Source organism: Oncorhynchus keta, unplaced genomic scaffold (genome assembly GCF_023373465.1).
Source record: "Oncorhynchus keta strain PuntledgeMale-10-30-2019 unplaced genomic scaffold, Oket_V2 Un_contig_13950_pilon_pilon, whole genome shotgun sequence".
Classification (NCBI taxonomy): domain Eukaryota; kingdom Metazoa; phylum Chordata; class Actinopteri; order Salmoniformes; family Salmonidae; genus Oncorhynchus; species Oncorhynchus keta.
In genome coordinates, this window is record NW_026278449.1 from 87,501 (window position 1) to 99,253 (window position 11,753).

General features: G+C 48.5%; 1 protein-coding gene across 1 annotated transcript in view; it reads right to left on the reverse strand.

Annotated features, from left to right (window-relative positions):
• LOC127918291 (threonylcarbamoyladenosine tRNA methylthiotransferase-like) overlaps positions 1-11,531 on the reverse strand; it is an 87,927-nt gene extending 76,396 nt beyond the window's left edge. The window contains exon 1 of the mRNA XM_052501578.1: positions 11,388-11,531. Coding sequence (XP_052357538.1) covers positions 11,388-11,420 — 33 coding nt within the window. The 5' untranslated portion in view covers positions 11,421-11,531. The remainder of the gene's footprint in view (positions 1-11,387) is intronic.
• Between the last annotated feature and the right edge of the window lie 222 nt (positions 11,532-11,753).

Here is an 11,753-nt window from a genome sequence, read left to right on the forward strand (position 1 = left end):
GACCACAGTATTACTCTCAGTGACAGAGACCACAGTATTACTCTCAGTGACAGAGACCACAGTATTACTCTCAGTGACAGAGACCACAGTATTACTCTCAGTGACAGAGACCACAGTATTACTCTCAGTGACAGAGACGACAGCATTACTCTCAGTGACAGAGACGACAGCATTACTCTCAGTGACAGAGACGACAGTATTACTCTCAGTGACAGAGACCACAGTATTACTCTCAGTGACAGAGACCACAGTATTACTCTCAGTGACAGAGACCACAGTATTACTCTCAGTGACAGAGACCACAGTATTACTCTCAGTGACAGAGACGACAGCATTACTCTCAGTGACAGAGACGACAGCATTACTCTCAGTGACAGAAAGACCACAGCATTACTCTCAGTGACAGAGGCGACAGCATTACTCTCAGTGACAGAGACGACAGCATTACTCTCAGTGACAGAAAGACCACAGCATTACTCTCAGTGACAGAGACCACATTATTACTCTCAGTGACAGAGACCACAGTATTACTCTCAGTGACAGAGACGACAGCATTACTCAGTGACAGAGACCACAGTATTACTCTCAGTGACAGAGACCACAGTATTACTCTCAGTGACAGAGACCACAGCATTACTCTCAGTGACAGAGACCACAGTATTACTCTCAGTGACAGAGACCACAGTATTACTCTCAGTGACAGAGACCACAGTATTACTCTCAGTGACAGAGACCACAGTATTACTCTCAGTGACAGAGACCACAGCATTACTCAGTGACAGAGACCACAGCATTACTCTGTGACAGAGACCACAGTATTACTCTCAGTGACAGAGACCACAGTATTACTCTCAGTGACAGAGACCACAGTATTACTCTCAGTGACAGAGACCACAGTATTACTCTCAGTGACAGAGACCACAGTATTACTCTCAGTGACAGAGACCACAGTATTACTCTCAGTGGAGATGTGTGGAACAAATAAGCGAGGGAGAGGTGATTCAACTGTTTGGCAAACCATACTTTTAAGACCATGGGACATCTGACTGCTTCGCCATTGTGTGACTGTGTGAGGTGTGTCAGCGTGGGCAGTCCATCCATACTACTCCCCCATAAAGATGAACAACTAGCACCAAGGCTAATCCCTCTCACGGTCTCTCATCCCCCATAAAGACAAACAACTAGCACTAAGGCTAACTCCTCTTACTGTCTCTCATCCCCCATAAAGATGAACAACTAGCACTAAGGCTAACCCCTCTCACTGTCTCTCATCCCTCAAAGACAAACAGCTAGCACTAAGGCTAACTCCTTTCACTGTCTCTCATCCCCCATAAAGACAAACAGCTAGCACTAAGGCTAACTCCTCTCACTGTCTCTCATCCCCCATAAAGACAAACAGCTAGCACTAAGGCTAACCCCTCTCACTGTCTCTCATCGGGCGGCAGCGTAGCCTAGTGGTTAGAGCGTTGGACTAGTAACCTGAAGGTTGGGAGTTCAACCCCCGAGCTGACAAGGTACAAATCTGTCGTTCTGCCCCTGAACAGGCAGTTAACCCACTGTTCCCAGGCCGTCATTGAAAATAAGAATATGTTCTTAACTGACTTGCCTGGTTAAATAAGGTAAAATTTAAAAAAAAATTAAAATTTAAAAAATCCCCCATGAAGACAAACAGCTAGCACGAAGGCTAACTCCTCTCATCCCCCCACAACACTAACCCCGCTCACTACGTCTCTCTTCCCCTGCCGCCTTGCCGCCCCGCCGTTCGCTATGATCAATAGGGAGGGGAGAGAGAGGAGAGGAGACCCGCTGAGCCAGAGTTTCTATAGAAGAGGCTGCTCTCCTCTCTCGCTGCCCCGTCGCTCAGTGATCGCTGGCTCTGCTGATATGACATTTATCTTTCATTTCTCTCAGTAGTAAAGCACACCTGGGTGGATAAACCGAGAGAGAGAGAGAGAGAGAGAGAGAGAGAGAGAGAGAGAGATGGGGTCCGCTCACCAACCAAGACTTCACAAAATGGGACAAACACCAAATTGAGACTCTGCACGCAGAATTCTGCAAAAATATCCTCCGTGTACAACGTAAAACACCAAATAATGCATGCAGAGCAGAATTAGGCCGATACCCACTAATTATCAAAATCCAGAAAAGAGCCATTAAATTCTACAACCACCTAAAAGGAAGCGATTCACAAACCTTCCATAACAAAGCCATCACAAACAGAGAGATGAACCTGGAGAAGAGTCCCCTAAGCAAACTGGTCCTGGGGCTCTGTTCACAAACACAAACACACCCTACAGAGCCCCAGGACAACAGCACAATTAGACCCAACCAAATCATGAGAAAACAAAAAGATAATTACTTAACACATTGGAAAGAATTAACAAAAAAACAGAGCAAACTAGAATGCTATTTGGCCCTACACAGAGAGTACACAGCGGCAGAATACCTGACCACTGTGACTGACCCAAAACTAAGGAAAGCTTTGACTATGTACAGACTCAGTGAGCATAGCCTTGCTATTGAGAAAGGCCGCCGTAGGCAGACATGGCTCTCAAGAGAAGACAGGCTATGTGCTCACTGCCCACAAAATGAGGTGGAAACTGAGCTGCACTTCCTAACCTCCTGCCCAATGTATGACCATATTAGAGAGACATATTTCCCCCAGATCACACAGATCCACAAAGAATTCGAAAACATATCCAATTTTGAAAAACTCCCATACCTACTGGGTGAAATTCCACAGTGTGCCATCACAGCAGCAAGATTTGTGACCTGTTGCCACGAGAAAAGGGCAACCAGTGAAGAACAAACACCATTGTAAATACAACCCATATTTATGCTTATTTATTTTATCTTGTGTCCTTTAATTATTTGTACATTGTGTATGTATATATATATATATATATATATATATATATATATATATATATATATATATATATATATAATGACATTTGTAATGTCTTTACTGTTTTGAAACTGTTGTATGTGTAATGTTTACTGTTAATTTTTGTTGTTTTTCACTTTATATATTCACTTTGTATGTTGTCTACCTCACTTGCTTTGGCAATGTTAACACATGTTTCCCATGCCAATAAAGCCCTTGAATTGAATTGAATTGAATTGAGAGAGAGAGAGACAGAGAGAGTGAGAGAGAGAGAGAGAGAGAGAGAGAGAGAGAGAGAGAGACAGAGAGAGAGACAGAGAGAGAGACAGAGAGAGAGACAGGGAGAGAGACAGAGAGAGAGACAGGGAGAGAGACAGGGAGAGAGACAGGGAGAGAGACAGAGAGAGAGACAGGGAGAGAGACAGGAGAGAGACAGAGAGGGAAGGAAGGAATGGAGAGAGAAAAGAGAGAAAAGAGAGAGAGAGAGATAAAGAGAGAGAGAGATAAAGAGAGCAAGATAAAGAGAGAGCGAGAAAAAGAGAGAGACAGAGAGGGAAGGAAGGAATGGAGAGAGAGAGGGAAGGAATGGAGAGAGAGAGAAAAAGAGAAAAAGAGAGATAAAAAGAGAGAGAGATAAAGAGAGAGAGAGATAAAGAGCAAGAAAAAGAGAGAGAGAGAGATAAAGAGAGAGAGAGATAAAGAGAGAGCGAGGGTGGGAGGGAGGGGACAGACTAGGCACTAGGATCCATTTCTGCTGTCAGCAGGTAGAAAGACTATGAGGAAAGTACTTTAGGGAGACTTCAACTCCTAGTGGTTTTCTGAGTTGTTGTCAGGACCAACGGTTCAGAGACGGCCGGTCGATACCGATGGGGATCAAATCGTTTCATGAGATAGAAGACTAAGTACAATTGTTCCGAGTGCTGCATTATGGGGCCTAGGCAGCGGCAGGGAGAAGCAGAGCGTAGCATAGGCCCATTCAAGTAGAACCGTTGGTTCTGCAGCAGGGAAAGGCAGGAAACAGCCTCGCGTGTCTATCTGAGGATCTCATGCTTGTTAACTGCAGTTGTATAACACTGAACTGAATCCACTCAGAGAGGGTTGTTGTGGGTAAATATGACACACGTCGGCCTCGTTTTCTCATTGTATTAAAAGAGCTTTAGTGAAATTGCATCAGATAAACAATAGAGTCGTAAAAAACAAACATCGAAATCACATTAAATATTCCCCCAGAGACCAACGCCAACGATACAACTATTTCAAACATCATCCAGTCTTTCAAATGAGCAACGTTACGTTTTACATCAAGGCGTCCATTTTAAAGAAGGGGCTCCTCTCTGGGTTCTCAGAATCATCAACTCTTATGTAAAATACAGAACATGGAGTCTACCTGCTTGTACGACTGTTTCATATGAAATCAATACATGGATATTGTCACTAAGGTCATTTCTAAATTCAATATTGTGCCTGGCTGCATGTCCCCTTAATAAACATCAATGTCCCATCTTATGTTAAACCTACTATTTCATGAATAATGCACTTAAATTCCATAGACAATCCCATTCATGTCAACCCCCAGGCTTAAGAGAAAACAGATGGTGAATTCATGTAGGACTTTCAATGTGTGTAGATTGCAGATCACTTCGCAGATTGATTCTTCTATTCACCATGTAGCTTTAGTGTGTCCCCCTAAACGGCACTCTACTCCCTATATAGTGCACTACTAGCCCCTATGGGTCTTGGACTAAAGTCATGCACTGTATAGGGAAATAGGGTGCGATTTGGGAAGCATCTCTTTTAGTTATCCTTGACAGGTTCTAGAACCTCGAGAATGTCAACGTCGTTTGGCGGAGTTCTAGAATATGCAAAACCACCCTGGAACATTTGCATAAGATGACTGGTGTAACTGAAAGAAGGCGTGGTCTAGTTAACGGCCATCCAGCACCTGTCCCATCTCAGCCATTTATTATCAGTCAACAGACCTTGTTGTTTGGCTGCGTGCCTGACTGACCGTAGTCCAACCAGTATCAATATGAGAAAGGCTCTTGGGGAACACAGAAACAGTCACACCTCACATACTCAAATATTAAACTGTGTTATAGGTCATGTTTACAAATCCCTCATAGTAGAAAACACGGTTGGCAGAGTAAATACTGGAGTAGACGCAGTAGATTAAAGGATGTTCAACAACCAGCCTCAGAGCAACAACAACAACAACAACAACCGGCCTCAGAGCAACAACAACAACAACAACCGGCCTCAGAGCAGCAACAACAACAACAACAACCGGCCTCAGAGCAGCAACAACAACAACAACCGGCCTCAGAGCAACAACAACAACAACAACAACCGGCCTCAGAGCAGCAACAACAACAACAACCGGCCTCAGAGCAGCAACAACAACAACAACAACAACCGGCCTCAGCAGCAACAACAACAACAACCGGTCTCAGAGCAGCAGCAACAACAACAACAACCGGCCTCAGAGCAGCAACAACAACAACAACAACCGGCCTCAGAGCAGCAACAACAACAACAACCGGCCTCAGAGCAACAACAACAACAACCGGCCTCAGAGCAACAACAACAACAACAACCGGCCTCAGAGCAACAACAACAACAACAACCGGCCTCAGAGCAGCAGCAGCAGCAGCAACAACCGGCCTCAGAGCAGCAGCAACAACAGCAACAGCAACAGCAACAACCGGCCTCAGAGCAGCAACAGCAGCAGCAACAACCGGCCTCAGAGCAGCAGCAGCAACAGCAGCAGCAACAACCGGCCTCAGAGCAGCAACAGCAACAGCAGCAGCAACAACCGGCCTCAGAGCAGCAGCAACAGCAGCAGCAACAACCGGCCTCAGAGCAGCAACAGCAACAGCAACAACCGGCCTCAGAGCAGCAGCAACAGCAGCAACAACCGGCCTCAGAGCAGCAACAACAACAACAACAACCGGCCTCAGAGCAACGACAACAACAACAACAACCGGCCTCAGAGCAGCAACAACAACAACAACAACCGGCCTCAGAGCAGCAACAACAACAACAACAACAACAACAACCGGCCTCAGAGCAACGACAACAACAACAACAACCGGCCTCAGAGCAGCAACAACAACAACAACAACCGGCCTCAGAGCAGCAGCAACAACAACAACAACAACCGGCCTCAGAGCAACAACAACAACAACAACAACCGGCCTCAGAGCAACGACAACAACAACAACAACCGGCCTCAGAGCAACGACAACAACAACAACAACCGGCCTCAGAGCAACAACAACAACAACAACAACCGGCCTCAGAGCAACAACAACAACAACAACAACCGGCCTCAGAGCAACAACAACAACAACCGGCCTCAGAGCAACAACAACAACAACCGGCCTCAGAGCAACAACAACAACAACCGGCCTCAGAGCAACAACAACAACCGGCCTCAGAGCAACAACAACAACAACAACAACCGGCCTCAGAGCAGCAACAACAACAACCGGCCTCAGAGCAACAACAACAACAACAACCGGCCTCAGAGCAGCAACAACAACAACAACAACCGGCCTCAGAGCAGCAGCAACAACAACAACAACAACCGGCCTCAGAGCAACAACAACAACAACAACAACCGGCCTCAGAGCAACGACAACAACAACAACAACCGGCCTCAGAGCAACAACAACAACAACAACAACCGGCCTCAGAGCAACAACAACAACAACAACCGGCCTCAGAGCAACAACAACAACAACCGGCCTCAGAGCAACAACAACAACAACCGGCCTCAGAGCAACAACAACAACAACCGGCCTCAGAGCAACAACAACAACAACTGGCCTCAGAGCAACAACAACAACAACTGGCCTCAGAGCAACAACAACAACAACCGGCCTCAGAGCAACAACAACAACAACAACAACCGGCCTCAGAGCAACAACAACAACAACAACCGGCCTCAGAGCAACAACAACAACAACAACCGGCCTCAGAGCAACAACAACAACAACCGGCCTCAGAGCAACAACAACAACAACTGGCCTCAGAGCAACAACAACAACAACTGGCCTCAGAGCAACAACAACAACAACAACCGGCCTCAGAGCAACAACAACAACAACAACAACCGGCCTCAGAGCAGCAACAACAACAACCGGCCTCAGAGCAACAACAACAACAACAACCGGCCTCAGAGCAACAACAACAACAACCGGCCTCAGAGCAACAACAACAACAACAACCGGCCTCAGAGCAACAACAACAACAACAACCGGCCTCAGAGCAACAACAACAACAACAACCGGCCTCAGAGCAACAACAACAACAACAACCGGCCTCAGAGCAGCAACAACAACAACAACCGGCCTCAGAGCAGCAACAACAACAACAACCGGCCTCAGAGCAACAACAACAACAACCGGCCTCAGAGCAACAACAACAACCGGCCTCAGAGCAACAACAACAACCGGCCTCAGAGCAACAACAACAACAACCGGCCTCAGAGCAACAACAACAACAACAACCGGCCTCAGAGCAACAACAACAACAACAACCGGCCTCAGAGCAACAACAACAACAACAACCGGCCTCAGAGCAGCAACAGCAACAACAACCGGCCTCAGAGCAACAACAACAACAACAACCGGCCTCAGAGCAACAACAACAACAAACGGCCTCAGAGCAGCAACAACAACAGCAACAACAACCGGCCTCAGAGCAACAACAACAACAACAACCGGCCTCAGAGCAGCAACAACAGCAGCAACAACCGGCCTCAGAGCAGCAACAACAACAACCGGCCTCAGAGCAGCAGCAACAACAACAACAACAACAACCGGCCTCAGAGCAACAACAACAACAACAACAACAACAACAACAACAACAACAACAACCGGCCTCAGAGCAGCAACAACAACAACCGGCCTCAGAGCAGCAACAACAACAACAACAACAACCGGCCTCAGAGCAACAACAACAACAACAACAACAACAACCGGCCTCAGAGCAGCAGCAACAACAACAACAACAACAACAACCGGCCTCAGAGCAGCAACAACAACAACCGGCCTCAGAGCAGCAGCAACAACAACAACAACAACCGGCCTCAGAGCAACAACAACAACAACAACAACCGGCCTCAGAGCAGCAACAACAACAACAACAACAACCGGCCTCAGAGCAGCAACAACAACAACAACAACCGGCCTCAGAGCAGCAACAACAACAACAACAACCGGCCTCAGAGCAGCAACAACAACAACCGGCCTCAGAGCAGCAACAACAACAACAACAACCGGCCTCAGAGCAACAACAGCAACAACAACCGGCCTCAGAGCAGCAACAACAACAACAACAACCGGCCTCAGAGCAGCAACAATAACAACAACAACCGGCCTCAGAGCAGCAACAACAGCAACAACAACCGGCCTCAGAGCAACAACAACAACAACAACAACCGGCCTCAGAGCAGCAACAACAACAACAACAACAACAACCGGCCTCAGAGCAGCAACAACAACAACCGGCCTCAGAGCAGCAACAACAACAACCGGCCTCAGAGCAGCAACAACAACAACAACCGGCCTCAGAGCAGCAACAACAACAACAACCGGCCTCAGAGCAGCAACAACAACAACAACCGGCCTCAGAGCAGCAACAACAACAACAACCGGCCTCAGAGCAGCAACAACAACAACAACCGGCCTCAGAGCAACAACAACAACAACCGGCCTCAGAGCAACAACAACAACAACAACAACCGGCCTCAGAGCAGCAACAACAACAACAACCGGCCTCAGAGCAGCAACAACAACAACCGGCCTCAGAGCAACAACAACAACAACAACCGGCCTCAGAGCAGCAACAACAACAACAACCGGCCTCAGAGCAGCAACAACAACAACAACAACAACAACCGGCCTCAGAGCAGCAACAACAACAACAACAACCGGCCTCAGAGCAGCAACAACAACAACAACAACCGGCCTCAGAGCAACAACAACAACAACAACCGGCCTCAGAGCAACAACAACAACAACAACCGGCCTCAGAGCAGCAACAGCAACAACAACCGGCCTCAGAGCAACAACAGCAACAACAACAACAACAACCGGCCTGAGAGCAGCAGCAACAACAACAACCGGCCTCAGAGCAGCAACAACAACAAAAACCGGCCTCAGAGCAGCAACAACAACAACAACCGGCCTCAGAGCAGCAACAACAACAACAACAACCGGCCTCAGAGCAGCAACAACAACAACAACCGGCCTCAGAGCAGCAACAACAACAACAACAAACAACCGGCCTCAGAGCAGCAACAACAACAACCGGTCTCAGAGCAGCAGCAACAACAACAACCGGCCTCAGAGCAGCAACAACAACAACAACAACCGGCCTCAGAGCAGCAACAACAACAACAACCGGCCTCAGAGCAACAACAACAACAACAACCGGCCTCAGAGCAACAACAACAACAACAACCGGCCTCAGAGCAACAACAACAACAACAACAACCGGCCTCAGAGCAGCAGCAGCAGCAGCAACAACCGGCCTCAGAGCAGCAGCAGCAACAGCAGCAGCAACAACCGGCCTCAGAGCAGCAACAGCAACAGCAGCAGCAACAACCGGCCTCAGAGCAGCAGCAACAGAAGCAGCAACAACCGGCCTCAGAGCAGCAACAGCAACAGCAACAGCAACAACCGGTCTCAGAGCAGCAGCAACAGCAGCAACAACCGGCCTCAGAGCAGCAACAGCAACAACCGGCCTCAGAGCAGCAACAGCAGCAACAACCGGCCTCAGAGCAGCAGCAACAGCAGCAACAACCGGCCTCAGAGCAGCAACAACAACAACAACCGGCCTCAGAGCAACAACAACAACAACAACAACCGGCCTCAGAGCAGCAACAACAACAACAACCGGCCTCAGAGCAGCAACAACAACAACAACAACAACCGCCTCAGAGCAGCAACAACAACAACAACAACCGGTCTCAGAGCAGCAGCAACAACAACAAACCGGCCTCAGAGCAGCAACAACAACAACAACCGGCCTCAGAGCAGCAACAACAACAACCGGCCTCAGAGCAACAACAACAACAACAACCGGCCTCAGAGCAACAACAACAACAACAACCGGCCTCAGAGCAACAACAACAACAACAACAACCGGCCTCAGAGCAGCAGCAGCAGCAGCAACAACCGGCCTCAGAGCAGCAGCAGCAACAGCAGCAGCAACAACCGGCCTCAGAGCAGCAACAGCAACAGCAGCAGCAACAACCGGCCTCAGAGCAGCAGCAACAGAAGCAGCAACAACCGGCCTCAGAGCAGCAACAGCAACAGCAACAACCGGTCTCAGAGCAGCAGCAACAGCAGCAACAACCGGCCTCAGAGCAGCAACAGCAACAACCGGCCTCAGAGCAGCAACAGCAGCAGCAACAACCGGCCTCAGAGCAGCAGCAACAGCAGCAACAACCGGCCTCAGAGCAGCAACAACAACAACAACCGGCCTCAGAGCAGCAACAACAACAACAACCGGCCTCAGAGCAGCAACAACAACAGCAACAACCGGCCTCAGAGCAGCAACAACAACAACAACCGGCCTCAGAGCAGCAACAGCAACAACCGGCCTCAGAGCAGCAGCAACAGCAGCAACAACCGGCCTCAGAGCAGCAGCAACAGCAGCAACAACCGGCCTCAGAGCAGCAACAACCGGCCTCAGAGCAGCAGCAACAGCAGCAACAACCGGCCTCAGAGCAGCAACAGCAGCAGCAACAACCGGCCTCAGAGCAGCAACAGCAGCAGCAACAACCGGCCTCAGAGCAACAACAACAACAACAACCGGCCTCAGAGCAACAACAACAACAACAACCGGCCTCAGAGCAGCAACAACAGCAGCAACAACCGGCCTCAGAGCAACAACAACAACAACAACAACCAGCAATAGAGGTCTTTCAGTCAGCTGTCTCGAGCAGTATAGGTATCCATTCCGTTTCAACTCCAGTCAGTTTCATTGGAAATGTACCATCAATTCCCTAATTAGGATGTATCATCAATTCCCTAATTAGGGATGTATAACTCAATTCCCTAATTAGGATGTATCATCAATTCCCTAATTAGGGATGTAACTCAATTCCCTAATTAATGATGTAACTCAATTATAATAATAATATAATAATAATATATGCCATTTAGCAGACGCTTTTATCCAAAGCGACTTACAGTCATGTGTGCATACATTCTACGTATGGGTGGTCCCGGAATCGAACCCAGAAGCTACAGAAGGACTCTCTAATTAGGATGTAACTCAATTCCCTAATTAGGGATGTAACTCAATTCCCTAATTAGGGATGTAACTCAATTCCCGAATCGACTAGAATTGAGTCCAACTGTGGTCTACAGTCTAATGTGAAGGACAGAACTTTGCGTAAACTGCCATGTTGTGAATTCATCTGGTGTTTTCGCCCTCAAAACACCCTCCACCACACATACAAAAGGGAGAGATGACGGAGACTTACCCCGATGATGCTGAGTCCTTTAAGGTAGTCCATCCTGGGCTGGGCCTGGGGAACACATCCAGCCACCACCACCTTCTTATCCTGCTCCCGGGCCTTCCTGACAGAGACACGACGGGGGTTAATACAGGGAGGGCCAACGGTGGCTCAGGAAGGGCCTTCCTGACAGAGACACGACGGGGGTTAATACAGGGAGGGCCTTCCTGACAGAGACACGACGGGGGTTAATACAGGGAGGGCCTTCCTGACAGAGACACGACGGGGGTTAACACAGGGAGGGCCTTCCTGACAGAGACACGACGGGGGTTAATACAGGGAGGGCCTTCCTGACAGAGACACGACGGGGGTTAATACAGGGAGGGCCTTCCT